At 40.8% G+C, this 20,031-nt stretch overlaps 1 protein-coding gene across 1 annotated transcript in view; it reads right to left on the reverse strand.

The window, feature by feature from the left end:
• Nucleotides 1–983: 983 nt before the first annotated feature.
• The window catches only part of col13a1 (collagen, type XIII, alpha 1), a 105,303-nt gene continuing 86,255 nt past the window's right edge, over nt 984–20,031 (reverse strand). Inside the window, exons 22-39 of the mRNA XM_070916542.1 lie at nt 18,473–18,555; nt 18,339–18,361; nt 18,166–18,201; nt 17,352–17,408; nt 17,236–17,259; nt 17,095–17,148; nt 16,828–16,872; nt 16,486–16,620; nt 14,325–14,366; nt 14,133–14,174; nt 13,428–13,454; nt 13,250–13,336; nt 9,283–9,336; nt 9,136–9,189; nt 8,600–8,635; nt 4,363–4,449; nt 1,167–1,205; nt 984–1,055 (exon numbers count right to left, since the gene is read on the reverse strand). Coding sequence (XP_070772643.1) covers nt 1,053–1,055; nt 1,167–1,205; nt 4,363–4,449; nt 8,600–8,635; nt 9,136–9,189; nt 9,283–9,336; nt 13,250–13,336; nt 13,428–13,454; nt 14,133–14,174; nt 14,325–14,366; nt 16,486–16,620; nt 16,828–16,872; nt 17,095–17,148; nt 17,236–17,259; nt 17,352–17,408; nt 18,166–18,201; nt 18,339–18,361; nt 18,473–18,555 — 928 coding nt within the window. The 3' untranslated portion in view covers nt 984–1,052. The remainder of the gene's footprint in view (nt 1,056–1,166; nt 1,206–4,362; nt 4,450–8,599; nt 8,636–9,135; nt 9,190–9,282; nt 9,337–13,249; nt 13,337–13,427; nt 13,455–14,132; nt 14,175–14,324; nt 14,367–16,485; nt 16,621–16,827; nt 16,873–17,094; nt 17,149–17,235; nt 17,260–17,351; nt 17,409–18,165; nt 18,202–18,338; nt 18,362–18,472; nt 18,556–20,031) is intronic.

Consider the following 20,031-nt stretch of genomic DNA (forward strand, 5'->3'; position numbering starts at 1 on the left):
TTTGTGTACAAACTGAAGGTTGGAACTGATTGTGGCAATAAAGGAACCATTCTAAATGATTAGGAATCACCCTCCATGTTTATCTGAAGCCATGTTTATCAAGCATTCCATTTCTTGGCAATCTGGCCATTATTTTTTAAAGTAGGGGAAATTTTGACTTGTTGGTCTTAATCTTGCACTTCATTGGCTAATAATATCATTGTTGATTGATGTGTACAGTTCTATTTTTGACCCATCTGATAACCCTTTCCTGCTTTCTGTCATTTACGGCAATAACAATCACAAAATGCAATGTACAGAAGGTTACTATGTTACCTGGTTAGCATTTTTATTACATTCTAAGCAGGTTTATATGATCGTTTTTAGCCATTATTTATCAAGATATCTTGCTCCGGACCAAAGTGCTTAGATGGACTGATGGACCGGCATTATCATCCTTCGGTACTACCGTGAATGGGACAAAAACATCTGTTGCTCTGGCGGCAGCCCTAAATCTGATCCTTTAGGTCTGCACGTTCATCAGCACAATATGAGCACATGACCAAAATCTCAAAGTGCAGACTTTAAACAGCTTTCTGTCACTGTGTGAACATTTAGTAAAACAGAAACGAGTGTACATGCAGCTCTTGTCCATGTTCGTTTTTTTTTAACACTTTATCACAAAGAGGAGAGTTCAACTCTTTCCAAATGCAAACACATAATCCAGCCCACAACTCAGTGCAGCGTGGTCTATTACAACAGAACAAAACAACATAATACAATAAGTTAATAAGCATTGTCCACTTTCACATTATGCACAAATATCATGCATATGTAGCAATATGTAGCAACATTGTAATTTGAACTCATCCAATCATATTAAAAATAATGCATAGATATAAAAATCAAATACATAAACACTATCATATGTATTAAAATAAACAATCTGTACAAACATTTTGCCATATCTTTTTAGGATTTTAATTTTTTTTTTTTTTATTCGACGAAAACAGAACAAGTAAAAAAAAATAAATATCCTATGTACAATCACACAAGCCATTCCAAAGTTATTGTCACTGCAAGGAGAAAGCAAAAAGGAAAAATACGAAATGTTAGTTACTACAGTGATGAGCAACAACAACAACAAAAAAAAACACCCCAAAACAGTGTCAAACTCTCCTACTTACTTTATTCCAACATCCTGGTACGGGTAAGCCATCGTCTCCCTGTAAAAAGAAAGAAATAGACCTGAAGTGAAAAATACTGTCCGCTGCAGACATGAACAATATTATCATGCAAGTGTGGAGCAGCAATGCATACAAAAGCAATTTACAATTATATAAAGAAAAAAGTTGAAATTAGTTTTCTCTTTGCCGTCTTTGCCTTTGATGCCGTGTTTTGTTCTCGGTTGGCAATGACAATTTGGTACAGCTCTAATTTGGGCCACTGACTGGTCTCTTTGCCGTAGCAACAGTCGTGGGTATTGCAGTATTTACAGTCATTTGCCACAACAAACTGACTGAGAATAAAAACTTGAATTTCACAGATGATCAAATTATCCAGGAGAGTGCTGTGTTTCTATGTTAAGGAACATGAAGGATACCATTAAAAGAAACCTTCGCAGTGGTTAAAAGTACTTCCAGGACCAGCAGATCCCCAATTTTGGAACTCTATACCATCTTTTAAACTAGGAATAAGCAATAAACAAATGAGACCACAACCAAGAAGGTTAGTGCCGTCTATACTGAGCTGGATTTGGCAGTAAATCTGGCAAGAGAGACTGCTTTATGACACTTTAACAGTGCTGTTTTATGGCACACAGCAGGAGGATGGCACTGCTATTCTAGTGCTAGCCGAAGCTTTCAGCAGTCTTACACTGGGAAAGGCTTCCTAGGAACTGTAAGACTGCGAAAAGAATAATAGATCAATGGGAAATTCACTGACAATTTTGAGCAGAATCAGAATCAGAATCAGAAATACTTTATTGATCCCCGGGGGGAAATTGTACAGTACCGGTGCTCCCATTCAAGAGTAGAAAAGTAGCATAATTTAGAACTAAGAGTATGTACAAAATATAAAAATAAGAAATAGAAAATAAAAAATATACACATTTACAGTATTTAAGTGAAATGAGGTAAAAAAATATATACAATAACAATGTATATGTATGTATGTATATGTATATATGCAATAGAGGCTATTGTTTATTTCAGTAATTATGCCAAGGTTTCACACTTGCATTTACAAAGATATGTTGATGTGCTAAAATTCTAACACATAGCCTTACCTGTGAAGATGAAATTCAGAAATTAAAGAGACCTTTAATGTCGATCCGTCTCTCCATTACCAGATTTATGAACCATGACCAAGGTACCTTCCAACACCAAATCTAACCACCTAGCAGCCTTGCAAAGCCAGACTTGATCTCGCAAACTCAAGTTTTTGCTATGAAACTGGAGGTGTCCTACATGACGAGATTCACGTTGGACCAATAAGCAGGTTGGGGGGTAGTGTTTAGAAAATGACATGACTCACTGTCCCTAGGACTCCCACAACCTGTGAACAACTTTTTAAACTAACAGCTGAACTGAACAACAACTCCTGGCAGTGCCTGGAACTTGAATTTAGTATCACCTTCTGAGCAAATAGAATGCTACAGACTCATCCCCAAAAGCAGGCAGAGAACAGTCTAAACAAAAGCAGAACCCATGTTCAAATTCGCGGGCTGGCTTTGTGAGGCTAAAAGTCTACACAGGAAATCTAAAAAAATGAACCGTGCTGCAATGATGCTTTCCATGCTACTATCAGGACTCTGGCTTGCTTTGACCAAATAGTTTCTATTGCTTTTCACCACCTGTGGTATTATGTTGCCTTAGAGATGGGAAGAATGGGTGCTCCATGCAAGAGATGGTGAAGTAAACAAGGAGTTATAAAGAAGGGCTCTAGCACACTTATCATAGCAATTCAAGGCTTTAAATTTAGAATACTTCTGGTTGTGTAATCGATGATGTTAGTCACAATCATAGATTTGCATGTGAGGTTAACAGAAAGTTTTAGTATTTGTGATGGAGAGGTTGAGTTAAATGAGGGAAAGGCTTATTCATGTTAGTTCAACGGGAGGTCAGTTGGAAAAGTTCTGGCTTATTACTAGGTGAGTCAACTACAATATTTAGATTTCAAACGTGCATGTCTTTGTGAATCTATCTACATAGTGGGGTGTGGTTAGGGATAGCTAAAGGCATGCTGGGAAAAATGAAGGGAAGGAAAGAGCACCATACCACAGGGCAAGGGGCATCCAGCCCATCCAGGCCTGGCAAGCCAGGTTCACCTTTCTCCCCTTTAAAGCCTCGGAAACCCTGTTTGTGAAATCAACCATTTAAAAACCAGTTTTGCAGCTCATGTGCAGCAGAGGAGTGTTTGTCCTCCACTGCTTAATGGCAGGAGGATCTCCGCTTCTGTCCACCGGGCGGATGCAAGTTTCCTGAACATGCAGGGAACCTGGGACTGACAGGAACTGGGCTCACTGAGATAAGTTCGAAAGGTTTATAAAGCTTTCGGGTGTAGAATGTGATGACAAATGGTGCCTTTGCTAACAAATCAGAGGTTAGTTACCAACTGGAATGGGTATGATCTAGAGTTGGTTGCAGGAGGAGCTGGTGGACGTGGCTGGGGAGAACAACATCTGGGCTACCTTGCCGAGCCTGCTGCCACAGCAACCCAGACTTATACAAATGGCTGAAAATGGATGGGTCAGGTTGGGGTTTGATGTAACTTATTTCTTCTCTCTGGCTTGGGCCGGGTATTAAGGGGATGGTTTCAAACTCTAGTTTGATTGTCTCCAATCTGTCCCCCATTCTTTAACATGAAGGGTACAGAGCTGCAGGGGGAGGCTGAAATTCAAGATGAAATACTTTTGGTATCTGTTGATACTCATCAGCAGTGGCTGCCTGGTTCCTGTCTGTCTACTGTCTGGAAAAAAAAGAGGTTCCTCAGGCAGAGTTGTGGTCTGTGGTCCATCCAAGTCATTTTTCATATGCCACAACCTTTTCCTTTGCTCTCATGAAAATGTAATAGATCAAAATATCAAATTTAGATCTCAGAATCAGAATCAGAAATTGATCCCCGGGGGGAAATTAGACAATCTCATCTCATCAATCTCATCAATCACATATCTCACCATATCTCTGACACGCTGCAGTGGACTCTTGGACCAAACTCTACCTGAGATTGATTAGAACCACTGAATACCAGAGCCAAAAGGAAGCTGACTACTGAATACACATTTTCAGAGAAACTGAACCTCTATCGGATTGTGTTTCTGTGTATTCTAAAATAGTGCTCCTTCCCTTTGACTCTTGGTTAAACATCAGACCACTGACATACCAACGGACAGGGGGCATCTAATCCAGGTGCTCCTTGGTCTCCCTTATCCCCTTTGGCCCCCCTGTTGCCTTTCTTGCCCCTCTCTCCCTGCAAACAACAGCGTATTAAAAAAAAGAAAAACTTTAGTCCTCCTCATTACACATGAAGCAATTTTGTTTTTGTAAGATTTCATCTGTCAGTTGTTCTTACATATATATGTGAGAAATAAGTTATTTTAATTCACTAATGTTTGGTGTGCTTTTTTGTTTTTGTTTTCAAAAGACAATATGATTTTGTAAATGATGTGGAGAGGCCAGGTTAGTAGAGGGAGTTAGGGAAGAGAAATTGAAGCCAGTGCTGTTGGTGAGCAGATTTAATCCAAATATCTTACCAAGGGCTACCTACAAGCCACTGTACAGTGAACGCAGCCGTTGGGAGACTTGCAAGTTAAAAGTGAGAAGGCCGTACACGCACAAGTTTTCATTTTTATCACAGAAGATAATCTGCTGAAAGAAACATCAAATATGAAAATGAGCGACAGGATAGTATCTGAAATAAAAGCTAAAGAATAGCGAAGTGGGGGATGGACTATGTGAGGTGACTGGCTGGTGGAGCGTTTAAAACACTTGGCCTTGACACTGTTCTAGTTGAGTCATTATTACAAACTGCATTAATAAATCTGGTTCTTTGAGGAAGTCATAGGTTCAAGAATGTACACATATGAACTTTTGGAGTATGGTCAACTCCAAGTCCCACTGAGAAATGTGGTAAGAAATGTTTTAAAATGCTGAGTGGATAGATGGGTGGACAAAGTGTTGGCATTTTGACATGAGAGGCTGCCGTTCGTTTTTTTCTGGTTTTTCTACCAACAGTCAGTGTTGGTTTCTTTAACCATGACCTTCTTTTCCTAATCTTGACCATGTAGTTCTTGGAACAAAGAAGTTGTTTTTAACCAAAAAACCTTTCCCTAACCTTTACCAAGTAGTTGTTCCTAAACCTAATCCCCACACTTATTTAACTGTGATTTGTATTTCTGAAGGCATGCTGCCACTCTGCTGATAGGGACATCACATTATGCTAATATGGCTAATGGTCGAGGCAAAGGCAATGAAAAAATTACTTATTATGTCATTAAAGGGAAACTCTCCATTTTACGCATCAAAGTGTATTTACAGGGGTTGGGGAGTACCACTAGAAATGTGAAAAAAGTGGTATAAAAACTTTCAGGGGGTTTGGGGCTGAAGACCCCAAGTTTGAAAATGAAAACAATCTGGGGGTGTGGAGTTAGAAAAAAACTGTAGTTTACCAGACCTCTGTAGCCTGCTCCACATCTGTGCGTAAGGATTAGAGGCTCCAGGCTACTAGAATAACACACCCAAATCTCTCAGTCGAGTGGCATTGTGGGTAATGTAGAGGTGCCAGGTTTTGACAAGGAAGAAGAATACATGAAATAAAAGAATATATCTCACTGTTTTCTTTGCACTTTCCATTGTGAGTCTGACGATGGAGGAGCTAAATAGGTGGAGTACTCTTTTACGTTTAAACTGGAACATTGCTTGTTGAAAGTTTTAACAGAACACCTGCCCACCAAGATCAAAGGCTGTAAGGAATCAGTTGAAGAAATTACGACTTGATGTCGAGGGAATACAGTGCGATGAGAACAATAATACGCTGCCCGATAGCAATGTGCTGTCTCAGCATGACCTGTGCAACTGGAATCTCATGTTTTAGACTTCAAGGCTTCTGTCTCAAATGGCTCAAATGCTTTTGGCTAAAAGGCAAAGCCCGGCTGTGAGTGTTGCTAGTAGCAGAGGCTCACATTCTGAGTCAAGACTACAAACATGGCAAATGAATTATCAGCACCTGTTGTAAAGGCACTGGTTAAATGTCGAAAGGTTCAGTTTGATCACTGCAGGGAATCTCATCTAACTCTAACAAATTAAAAATGATTATCTCAGAAACATGCAAAATTTCGTCTTCTACAAGCTACATGAAGCGTACATTCTGACGATGGCGGGAGAGCACTGCTTGCCAATTTGGGATATGGGTCAGAGGGGGTCAGTGGTTGGAGGGATGAAGGCTTGCAAGGAAGAGGTACTGTTAAGTAGGAGTGGGACAGGATGAGGAGGAAGATTAACCCAGGTCTACATTAGAATGCAGGAAGAGGAGGAGCAGGAGACCAAGGTTTGTGAGAGGGAGAGAGGGCAACCCCGGCAATAAAAAGAGCCACGGGCCACAGAGCAAGGTGGAGGGAAGTAAAAGGGGATAGGAAGACCTGCGGAAACAAAGGAAGACAGGACAAGAGTAAAAACACCAACACTATCCCATAGCTTTGTCTTCAGCACCTTCAACTGGACGGTCACATTCAGGTGTGTTTATCAGGGGCGGATTCTTTTGGTTGCTGTAGCTGCACATTGAGAATATTGCGTGTTTTGACCAGAGGCCAGTTGAAGGTGCTGAGAGAGCTTATGAAATGTGGAGACTTAAAAGATGGGAGTGGAAATATTAAAAGAGTCACAGGTTAATGGGAAGGAAACAGAAACATTCTCTTAGAGGAAAGGGTGTGTGGACATTACAAACAGATCTCTGACAGTTTTACACAGTATCATTATGCAGGGCTGTCTGGATATTCAGTGCCAATTAAAGGGATTGTTCACTACTTTGGGAAATACGCTTGGTTGCTTTATTTTCGGAGAGTAAGACGATGGATGTCGGTCTCATGTCTGTGTGTTAAGTACAGAGCTTTATCCATCAGCCCGGTACTTCTGTGCAGCATCTCCGGATAAAGGGCGGGTTGCCAGATATGGTCAGTGAGCAAAGATGTTGGTCTCTGCACGGGCACAATGGCACCAAACCTGATAACCTCGCAGGGTCGACAAGACCTTAGGAAACGGTCACTGCACTGACAAATAGCACGTAACTGACCCTAGAGACTGTTGTTTGTACGTCGCCTTGCTTGTGTACGGATTAAATGAGATACAGTGTGTTTATTGGTGAGTTTGGGTGGAGGTAGGCACACCTTTTAACTTTGAACAGTGCCAGGCTTGCCGCTTCTCCCATTTCAAACTTTATGTTAAAGCGAGGCTAACTATGTTCTGACTCCAGCTCTGTACTTCAACCTGCAAGGCAGTTCAAACATGCTGTCTTATAAATAAGTGTCTTATTAATACATCCAACAGACTCAGAACAACATCAGCATTCAAAGTCTAACATTCACTCTCCTTTTAGCTCTCTTTTGGTCTCCACCAACCACTAAGAAAACGATCTGGCTCTTTAGCTGTCGGATGCTCCACTATGTTCACCTAGTCGCTAGTCACTTACTTTGTACCTTGTGTGCTGTTTGGTGCTTGGCATGTAGTGTACAGTGGAAACAACGCTAAGTGAGGTGGGCTATAAACAACAATGATCTGAAAGTCGATATAAAGCTCTGTAGAATTGAAGGGAACTGCAGAGTGGGTGATCATTCTTTGTGGAGCAACACGTTTTACCCCTTACATATACTGATTTCATCTATTTTTAATAAAAAATATTGATCATAGCTATTATAGTTTTAATGCACAGACATGAGACTGATATCCATCGCTCAAATCCCAGTCTAAACTGAATCCACATTATAAAACAGGAGAACTGCTAGAGGCAAACATAGCTCCAAGTCTCCAACTTATCAACATCTTACTATCTTTTTTAGTTTTCCTTTGATTAAAAATATAATGTCTGGAGTGTTGTCAAGAATTATTCAAGGTTTTTGATCTGTTGAAGTTCATTCTGAAGTGCATCCATGACCCTCAGTTTCAAAACAAAGCTACTGCAAGACAAATACATTTGCCTCAGAAAGGCAAAAGACACCTTGACGTGAATTATTCAGGATCATTTAAAAAAAAAAAAAAAAAACATATCAAAGCAAACTCTCTGACTCATCTGGCTTTCTTTTCATGCAGGATATCAAAGAGAACATCCGATTTATTGATATTCAGTTCTTTAATTTTCATCTCCTCCTTGAGGAGCATCTTTGAAATCGTCGCAACTCTGCTCAAGTGGCCTATTATGGCCCCACAAGGCAGATGCAACAATAATAGCAGAGTATAAATAATGCTACGGATGCAAATACCAATCTGGCCTGTTGTAATATGACTCAGAAAGTGTTTCGTTCAGTTAATGAATTTAATGAGTAAAAGCATAGATTAAATCTGTGTCCATTTGCCAGAATTGTGTCCTTGGTTCTCTTATCTTTATAACTGGCCATAACTTTATAACTTACCCGATTCCCTTTGAGTCCTTGTGGTCCTACTAAACCCTGCAAAAAGAATGACAAATAACATTAGTGGATGTGCATTATTTGCCTCACTAAAAGAAATATGTACATTAGCTATTAGCTAGGGATGGAGGGCAAACATTTCCCACAATGTTGGACATTAACATTAAAAGTCTGCATTAACCACCTCTAATAGATTTGAGGCCCTTTGAATGACGAGGGCAGTCCTTGCACACTGGGTCAACGCTTTGCATACATGATAGCAAAGATGATGTCCTCATTCTTGATTTCAAAAGAGAGTTTCACCATCCCATTGTCTCATTTTTGCTTGACATCTTAAAGAAGCACGAACCATCTGAACGCTTAATACTTTAATGACACTAGCCACTCTGCGGCCTCAACTCAGTATCAGCCTTTCATCGTGTCAGACTCGGTGAGAAATCTGGTGAAATGTTTCAGATTGCTGTAAACATGCTGCTTTCAATGAGCTAAAAGACGCTCCCGGTTGTGGTGACTATTTGAAATTGAATTACGAGACTCACAGGGATGCCTTGCGGCCCGATTGGTCCTGGTAATCCTGCATCTCCCTTTTCACCCTGTAGTGACGAGACAAAATGCAAAGCGTATATTCTTCTAAAACTATATATTTATTTTTGAATAAAAACACAAAAAGACACAGAGATACTCACTGTCTCTCCCTTTGGTCCTGCTGGCCCTGACACACCTGCTGGTCCTATTAGACCCTTTAAAAGAGAAAGGGGAAATAAATACCTGTTTGCAAATACAAACAAAAGCATACTAGAGAAAATATCACCGTTAATGCCTTCAAATCAGTAAACCAACAAGCTTTCTGGTGGACATGAATAGATGTCACAAAAAGATAATGTCATGGACCATTTAGACCAATTTCCCTCCCCCCCACTAATCTGGAGTGACAGGAAAGGGTTAGGACATCATTTTCCATCCTGACACCTGTAGCATTAACACACCAAACTTGTTGAACTACTGTCCAAACTGTTAAAAAGGAGGGAAAAATGAATAAAATGTCAACAGCTGCGGTTCTCTGTCTGAGTAGCAGTCAGGATTGGAGAGGAAGACCTCGCATGTCAGGCATATCCAGTATGTGCAGCTGTCCAAGTGTACCGCATGACATGTCAACATGCAGCGCGGGCATCTCTGCATGCTCCTTTTCAGATAGTTCTTAGCAACAGCAACTTTGCGGCCCACTCCTGATGCAGTAATCATGAGGCGGGAAACTGTTGAGGCAGGATTGAGGACTGAGGGTTTACACTGTTATCTGGCATCAGACAAGGTGGACATTCAAAGCAGCATTAGACAACATTTCACTTTAGTGGGCCATGGTAGTGATGGGAGATAATGAACAGATTTAAGGTCAATTTGAAAGACCTATCAGCCTGAAGTAACGTAACGCTTACAACGACAAACCCAGAGCGGTCATGGTTTCTCATGATTTGCTTGGGCCAGTATCAAGATATCATAACCACAAACTGCTTATGTCATTATCTTGAAGTAACAAATTACAAATCTTATGGTGTTCAAACTGTAAGCACGCAAATAAAAGCCGGTATTCGATTAATACAAGCAAATCAAGCGCAGATTTTTGCATAATTTACATTTCCGCAGCACTAATACCATTAGCAAGACAAGAGGGTCATGTCATAGTCGCCACCTTGTTGCTTTGAGTCCCTCTTTTTAACAGAAACACACTTATTAAAGTGTAAAGTCCAATTGGAAAAAATGGAGCCAAACTTGAATTATTTCCGCGAAGGGGTTGTGGTCCTTACATGAGCCAATGTAAACCAAGGGGTAATACGGATGCCAGTGTATCCTCAGAACCCAACCCTGAACAGTCCTGTCCACACAGAGCTACTTTAGGAAAAGAGACATACAAGAGCATGGGAAGCGGGAAAGCAAGCGGACAAGCAGACATGGCAGACGTCAAAAACAAGCTGTAGCAGGGGGGGTGGAGGAGGAGGAGGAGGAGGAGGAGGAAGAGGAGGAGAAGGGTCAGGGGACCGGAACAGGACTTGCGCCACTCACCACTGGACCCGGTCTGCCGTCTAACCCATGAGCCCCCTGTATAGCGTTGTACATAGTTAGAGAGCAGAGATGATGGGGGAGGTGGGGTGGGGGGTGGGGTGGGGGGTTGGGATGGGGAGGTGAGGTGAGGGGTGAGTGAAGCTGTGACTCAAGTGACTTCAAAAACACATTCAGATGATGACAAATGAAGGGTGATGGAAGTGGCGGAGGTGGAGGTAAAGTGAGTGACAGTAATTGGGAGCATCGTCTTTTACTGGTCTTGCTAGACAATGTGACCACATGTGACATCATTGTTTGTGGATGCTTGTGTACATGCTGTACCAGCTGCAAAGGGGGAAAATAATTAACAATACAATGTAGGAATCACTACTGTCCTGAAACTAATGCTGAATGACCATTTGAAAGACCCCCCCCCCCCCCCCCATTATTCAGTCTAATATTGCCCTCCTTTTTAGCTGCTGCCCTAGCCCTGTCTCTCTTCTGTGTGGTAGGTAGGTAAGTCTGGTGTTATTCTGCATATTACTGTCAGCAAATCCAGCATTGTCCAATGTGTTCTAGGTGCTCTAGATCAGTGGTCCCCAACCTGGGGGTCCCGAGAGAGGTCGCCAAATCTCCACGGCAGGTTGTGACTCCCTCTTGATTCGTCATATATAAAATATAATATACATGCACTGAATTAATTTCTGTGAAGAAGACGACTAGATTTAAATGTTATTAGTTAGTTAGTTTATATCTTTATTTATTTATTATAAAGCCAGGCTGCTTGGACTATTAAAACAAATGTACGATGGTGAAACTAAAAGAAAATCTAAATATGGACATAGAGTTGTGCTCCTATATAATATAAAGAAAAATCGTCTGATACATTGCAATATCCACAGGAAATAGTCAATATCCAGAATTTTATACAAATTGCTAGTGTTACACGAACTTCCTGCAGGTATTAAGTTCACTATTTAGATGAACTGTACAGTTAATTGTTCTGTGCTGTTATTGTTTTTTTATGCACTGAATATAATGAAATGCACATAAAGATATCTCAAAAGAAGATGGCTACTTTTTCTCCCTTTTTTGTAATTGTATGTGGGTAGGTGGGAGGGCGGTGGGGGTTGTCAGTGTACATACAACGGTAAAATAGGGGTCCCTTATGGCCCTGAAGAATAAGATATATCAGGCTTTGGATACACACACACAAGACTTATTAAACAAGATCAGTTCATTGTTGGTTTTGGTATTTTCATGGGATTTGTCGACAATAAAAAAAAACAAAACAAAACAAAGAATATCACCAGACCCAATCCTTTTAAGAAAGATTTTACTTTCCTCTAGCCACTATAGGGTCTGACTGAGACTCACCAAAAACCTCATCAGTCGTTTGTTCAAGCCCTTAAAATAACCAGCCTTCATCAGTTAGCAAACTCAGCAAACCCCATCTACCGACGACGGCTGCAAGGTGTGGTCGAAAGCTTCAGAAACAACTGCACCGTTACGCGAAACAGGCGTTGTTGGTCGAAATTGGCGAACGCGTTTCTTTAAGACTGCTTTAAGACTGCTTTAAGACTGTATAAAGAAGCGTGCCGCAAATACAGAAACACTGCAAAGTCATGTGGAGCAAATTTACAACGCAATAGAGCTAAAAAAAACAACAACAAACAAATATCTGTAATGATATCAGAATCAGGCAGTTTCAGTTTCACTCATTTACTTTAGTTCTATACTACTTGTAACGTTTCTGCGTTTTCTGGTGTTTTGTATCTGCAGCACGTGTCTTTGTGGCCTGTATCCGTAGTTTTCTCGAAATCCCGGCTATGTGCGGTCAAAGGGATCGATTGCAATGTAGGTTTCTTGGCCGCCACATTTTTCATTGAGTTGTGTTGTGCGATACTCTTTCCACCCCTGGTCAGCTTACTTATATTGAGCACACTGGCTCAGTCCTTCCCATACTTAAATGAACTGTTATTGTATTATTGCAACAGTACAATATAGAATCCATCACGATCCATGATCCACTTTATGAGGGGACAAATCGCTACCGTGTGAATGCCTGATTCTAATTCTAATGCATTCTACAAACATTCATCCATTGAAAGTATTTCAAAGCACAAGGGGCAAATTTGTAAACACATGGTCATAGAAGACAAGGTTTTTACCTGAGAGTGACTGTATGCAGTGTGGACAAATGATTTGTTTGTTTTTTTTAATTTCAGTGTAAACCAAGAACAAAGAATAGAACCCAAGTGTATAAAAGAAAACATAAAACGGCCCAAAACATCATTTGAATGACATTTTGAATTGAAACATACAATAGCTCAAATGTTTATATTTAGAGTGTCCGTGTTAATGATTTACGCAATCCACAATCCGCACACCCCCCCCCTCCTCCATGCAACATTTGAACAGGGTTGCGACAACATAACAGGAACATCTGAGACGTGAAACATCAGTCGGTAACAAATGCCTAAGCTATGATATAATCGCTCAAATAATTGAGACTGAGTAAGAAAACAACGCGATAGAACACAAACTATATACAGAAGACAAAGAAAGGATTCTGAAACTTGAGAACAGACAGGAGAGGAGGTCCGGTGTACTTACAGGGAGTCCAAGATGGCCTCTGTCGCCCTTGTCGCCCTTCTGACCTGTTGCACCCTTTTCTCCCCTGACGCCTATGCCTGGTTCTCCCTGAGTGAAACAGAATCCCATCCTTACGCTTGCGTGCATGGACTGGCTATGATGTAGACAACGTATACTGTAAATGGAGGCCAGTACTCACCTTGGGTCCTGAAAGTCCTTGAGATCCCTATAAGGAACAAAAACAGTGGGATTACTGACACTCTCTATATTGTTTCCCAGTTGTAGCCAGTGCATAGCGCTGGTGTATTTTAGTAGCGTCAAGAGATAAATAGTAAAAATACAAGTTTGGCAGCTCAGTGTTGTTGTTTAAGCAACTCAGCGACATTTTATCTAATTTCTATTTTATTTTCTTTCCATTTCATTTTATTTATTCTATTTCCGTTTTATTTCTCCACATGAAACAGACTATGAAGTGTTGAAAAAAAGAACCTGCATGACCATCGACTAAATTATTGAGGCATTTCAAATGTTTTTAGGTTTCAAAATTAGCTGATTAAAAGTTTTGCAAATCAACGAACAGTGCCAAAAAGTAGATGTCAGGATAGTGGACCTCGTTAAAATTAGCACCTAAAATAATAATATTTGCCCCCAGCAGGCGTTTTCACATATTTAACCTATTTACACCTCTTCCCAGAGGGCTGTGAGGGCAGGTTGTGCTTGAGTGACAACCTTTAAGGTGTGACTCCTATAACGGTATCATTCATATTCGTTCATTAGGTTTCGGAGATGTCATTCTTAGCATCGCAAGCAGCTAAAATAACTGAAAACACTTTGTGGAATGTGCGAGGCCTTTAAGCATGAGCTAGTCTTTAGATTCAGGGGTTAAACCGCAAGTTTGACTCACTGCTGGGCCAACTGGTCCTGGAGGTCCTGGAGGACCATAGATCTAAATGCAGACACACACACACACACACACACACACACACACACAAAAACAAGCAACCGGTTTTAATTCAGAAAATATTGCTCATAAAACATCATAATTTACCGTTACAAGTGCACCAATCCGACTTGTATGTTAACGACTGACTCTTACCAATTCTGACCTTCCTCCCTCTCCAGGTTCGCCTTTAGGACCCTGTGACAATAGACGGCAAAGACACAGAGGGACACAAAGTTGACGATATATTCTCCCGTCAGACAACAATTACAACAGCACTTGGGGTGAATACAAAATGTTTTCCACTTTCTCCCCCTTTTGCCAGGTCAGACATTGCATTTAGACAAAGCCAGCCTGAGGAGCACCATTGCGTACCATTGCGCCAGATTTTCCAATCGGGCCAGGGGCACCTGTGGCCCCCTTTTCACCCGTAGGGCCATCTAAACCCTACAAGGAAGGGGATATCATGAAAACGGCAGAGCACTTCAATGCAGGGACGGATGAGTTGATCCACATGTTAGAATCAAAACATAAATGACAAAGTTTTGATTTTATTCAATCTTAGTATTCATTACCTAAACTTCAGTCAGCACGGGGGGCAGTACACCTCCGTCAATTGGCTTCTTTTTTGTATTTGAAATGAAAAATGTTATATTTTTTGCTTTAGTGGCAGCAATGGGACAACTAAAAACTCTCAACTAAAAAAACAAAAATGTGTAATGCTGTTGAAGCAGTCCATGTTAAACAAATGCCTTAATTTTTACCTGCACTATGTGGTTTCTAAAATTTATTAAATGCTCTTGATAAATCATCATACTTAGATCTGTTTTCCAGGGCCCATCCCATATGGTCCCAGCATGCCCTTGCGTGGTGCCTATTTGATCTGTTTTGTGTTTTACTTGTTTGGGTAGCTAACGTCGTTGTGTCAGGTGGCTGCTAGTTCTGGGGCTGGTTCTTGGGGTTGAGGTTGGGGTGTAACAGATAAACACAGCCCATTTCTATAAAACCAGTGACCAGTTTCCCCAAATGGCTCTTGGATTCAGCCTTTGTGACCCCCATCCAAGTGGAGAAACTTTACCCAGCCCCTACCCTTCACAGCAACTGCTGGTGGCCCAGCATACACTGGGTCTAACTGAGCGCCAGCACTGACGACTTGTTCTATTGAAACATAATGTTTGGAATTCCATCCTCCGTGGTGAAAAAGTAAATAAGTGCTGAAGTACTGTACTTTGGCACAAATTTGAGGCACTTGTACTTTACATGAGTATCTCTGCTTTGCACTACTTTATACTTATATGTACTTTTTTTTTTTAATTCACTATTACTACTACTATTTATCAGAGAGTTTAGTTACCTTTAACAGTAATATTTTCATCCAAAACATTTCATCAACATGATGCGTTATTATAAATTAAACTATGCAACAGTGTACAATGAGGTTCAAATCAATATTAAAATGCTTCTTAAATGTCAGTAATAATAGTCCAATATTCTATGTTATATAATAAAGTGACACTCTGAAAGGGGCTAATATGCATAGTAATTCTACTTCGGACAGCTAAAGTACATTATCCTTCTGTACATTTATTTGATTAAACTTTTGATTGTAGGTCTTTTAGTTGCAATAGAGTATTTTAATATTGTTGCACTGATACTTTTACTTAAGCAAAGGATTTGATTAGTTCTTCCATCATCGACTATCCTCACTCGGCTCACTAGTAGAAAATTGAGCATCCAACTATTATTCAAGAGCATTTCATTAATTTTTCCACATGATGCAATTTATACTGTACATAGGCATTCGCAAATTGCCTGTTTTTTTTGTTGTTGCATTTTTTCAATTAAAATACAAAAACGAATATAACAATTGACCAAACCAAGGTTTGTGCCCACCAATATTTTTTTTTGGCTATACAGAAATGCTTTAGTCAAGGATGCAATGCTGCCCATTCTACTTCAAAGACAAGGGCAAAATACATGTTTCCCTTAACAAGTAATAGCTAACTATCAAACATACAGATATACAGGACTAACAGTATTTACTGTAGGTTCTCGAAGAACACAAGGCTACAAATAGTACAGCCCTTTATATGGGGGCAAATTCGGGATCCATGCCACAGTGAATTGAACGTTTAACTCAGTGTCATTCCTGGGGTCTCTTCCAAGCTAGTGAGTCTCTAATTAGATAATAAGAGGGCAGCTGGAAAAACCGAGGCCTTCCCTCTGGATAATGACAGATGTGGGACTCTGTCTTTGGTCAGGGAACCCCAGGCAGTGATGTGATGTGGTGTGATGTGTGGTTAACGCAGTTACTCACAGGTGATCCAGATGGACCCATGTCTCCCTTGTCTCCCTTGGGTCCGGGGAAGCCAATGACACCACCCTCTCCTCTAGGACCTTCGGGACCGACTGGGCCTGTGGGACCAGGCTCTCCAGGCTTCCCTCTGGGTCCCTGAAAATACAAGAGGTCAAAGTCATCTCACTTAATTGTACCTGAAGGGAGGTATGTTAAGAAAGCCATATCTTTACATAAAATCTGAAATGGGGAAATATCACTCCTACATAATTTGTCATCACAGTTAATAGACGTCTATCACAATATTCATTCATGTCACAACTAACTGCCTGGCTAGTAGTATGGAGTACTGATATGTTTTACCTTCTCTCCGTCCAGTCCTGGAGGACCTGGTAGACCAACTTCACCCTGAGGACACACCAAAGCTGGATTACCAACAAGGCAAGCCATGACATACGATTCAGGAAGTCCAGTTAGAGTAACAAATCACTATCATCATCTCACAAATTTAAAGGCTTCTCAGATGCCAAATAATACTCACAGATTTTACAACTCTGGAAAGTTAGCAACTATTTTATCGTTAGTCGCAAAGATTGCGAGGTACACAGAAGATTCTAAAATGTCTCCTACTTTGGTACCAGAGAATCCGGGGGACCCTGGAGGTCCAGGTAATCCAGGGGGGCCCTAAGAGGAGAAGAGATCCATTCATTTAATAGAAATTAAAAAAAATGCTGTGTTGGCACATGTCGTGATAACCCCTAGAGTACTTACCATTAGGGGTATGTTGCGAATATCCTGTGGAGGAATAATAAATGTTAACAATACTCTTCATGTCATTCTTTGGTTTTTCTACATCTAAGGAAAGCAGCTAAATATGAGTGACATACATTTTCATTGTTGTGGATTTCAGCCTTTCCTGGCTCCCCAGTCGGGCCCGGAGGACCCTAAAAAGGTGAAAAATACCATTTGTAAACTTCATCAATTTCACATTCAACATAATGATTATAAATTGTACACATTGTGCATTACATAGGTCAGGCGCCAGGATGAAGTTACTGAGGGGGCTGTTATGACTTAATAAAATATTGGGGGGAATTTTATTCATAAATTAAAATGAATTGATTTAACCATTCAATAGCCTCAGACAGGCTCAACAACAACATAAGGCTACTGTTTCAAAACCAAAGAATACGTTTATTAATCAGAGCACTCATATAAGAACGTAGCACTAGTTATAAATCAGTGCACTCATATAAGAACGTAGCACTTGTTATTAATCAGTGCACTCATACAAGAACGTAGCACTAGCAGAGCGCTGCATATTTTTTTAATTTATGAAAGATTCTCTCGCAGGTGTTTGCGGCTTGTCTCTCTCTCTCTCCCTTTCTGTCTGTGGATTGAACTACCACGAGGGGGAAAATGGAATTAGGACCGAAAGTTGTATTTACAACCATGAAAAGCAGCAGGCTGAGAAGCTGAACTAAGTGATGCCTGTCTATCGACCTCCTCCGCATTCCAGCACTGTAGACAGCGCAGCATACACCTGTGCAAATAGCTTCAAATTATACTGGCAAAGCATTTTTCTACACATACATAAAAGCAACAAACAGCAGGGGCCCCCTTAAGACCCTCGTGGCGCCGGGCCTGGCATTATATGTCAATATTTGCAACATGTTGGTGAGTTTGCTTGTCGTGACTTACTATTGCTCCAGCTGGGCCTTCAGGACCTGCTTCCCCCTAGAGGTTAAATGAATGTATAACGTTTACATTCCCCATAAACTTTCTCAACTCGTGTTAGTATTTGGAAAGTAGTCTTCATTAAAATATTAATATCTTCATTAAATAAGTCCTTTCATAATGCTGTCATTTCTTACCTTATCTCCCAGGTCACCTTTGTCTCCCTGTAACAGAAATATCATACAATGACTTCTATGATCTTTTGTTGAATTGTTACTGAACGAACTATGATGGAGGCATTGCTCTATGTACATCTATCCACTAATCAAACTATTTCCCTTTGGTCCCATTAGGCTTGGCAGTCCTGGTGAACCTCCTTTAATTCCCTGGGCTGCCATGCTTGGCTCTCCCTTTCTCACCCGGCCATTCATACAAAAGTCTTACCTGAATTACAACTTATTAGTATTAACCAGACCAGATTTGGTTTGACTGACAAATATTGATTTTTTGATGTTCAGTGCAATACTGTTAATGATGTACTGGGTACCGATAATTTTAAAGTGGCCCGTCAGTGATATCTTTGTGTCAGCATTCTGTATACATATACTGAATAATACGTGCATAATAAAATCAGAAACCCTCATAATAATCTATTCTAATACATACATTTTGAGGTGGTTCACACAATGAAATGATTCACACGGAATGCACATTGTAGCTTAATTAGCGAGCATTAATGAGGAATCTACATCAGCAGATTCCAATCCACAAAAGCTAATTTGATTTAAGACACCTTGCCTGAAAGTCCACTTACTAGCTTTTTCTGCAGCTTTCACCTGCATGTCATGGTCTTCGTCAGCGAAATAAGTTTGCTCAGTTGACATGGAGATAGCTCGGCTGTCATGTCTCTGTCCAAAGATGGTCTGGCATCAGATGTAAATGTCCTCCCTGATCTTTCCCGAGCTATCCGCTGACTCCTGGTCAGTGACCTTTGACAGTGGATTGTGTGAGCGGTTTTGGTCAGGTGTTCGCAAACAGCTGATGTTGTCTGTTTCCACTGTTCATTCAGTATCTTCTCATCAGGGTCCATGCCGTTTCACTGCTGGAGTGTTCCCCGCAGCTGTCGCATGTGATGTCAATATCATACACCTCTATAGTCTTCCTCTCAATTGGGGGCCCGTCTTTAGGGTGCATCAGCAGAGATCTTAAGGTGTTGAATGGTTTGAGGTAAGTGTGGACACATAAGGGAGACCAGCTGGGATGCTTCTGGTGGTCCCTGTTGGAGTTAGCAGTGTCTGTCCTGGTCTTAAGTCATGGTGGGATTCTCATCATCCATTCTTTGTACTGGTTGGCCAGGAGTACCCTGACCTGCTGTACCTCCTATTCTCTATCCTCCTCCTCATTGATAAAATGCTTTGCTCTGTGTAGAAGGGTCCTTACCAAGGATAAGTGAAGATATCAGAATTAGCTTTACTGGCCATGTATGTGTGCACATACAATGAATTTGACTTCGGTTTTAAGTTGCAAGAGCATGTTCAGTTCCAGGTTGTTATTACCGCACCAGCCGTTGTGTTGTCTGGATGGAGCACACATGGTTTTTCTCAGTGGTCGATAGTTTCCTGTAGTTGGTGATGTCCTGCAGGCCTCTGCAGGCCGGTCATCTCCATGACAACTGAGCAAACTCAACCCACTGATGGAGACTGTGAGAGTACTTGAAAGTTCTAGAAAAAAGCCAGTTAATAAGCTAGTATATGGTCTCGAGTTAAGACCATTTTGTCAAATAGCATTTCTGTACATTCCCACAAATCACAGCACATCTAAGAATGCTTTCTGACAATCCATTCTTCTTGAGTGTTGTTAGAAATGACTGACAACAACAACAACAACAAC

Source organism: Enoplosus armatus, chromosome 12 (assembly GCF_043641665.1).
Source record: "Enoplosus armatus isolate fEnoArm2 chromosome 12, fEnoArm2.hap1, whole genome shotgun sequence".
Classification (NCBI taxonomy): Eukaryota; Metazoa; Chordata; class Actinopteri; order Centrarchiformes; family Enoplosidae; genus Enoplosus; species Enoplosus armatus.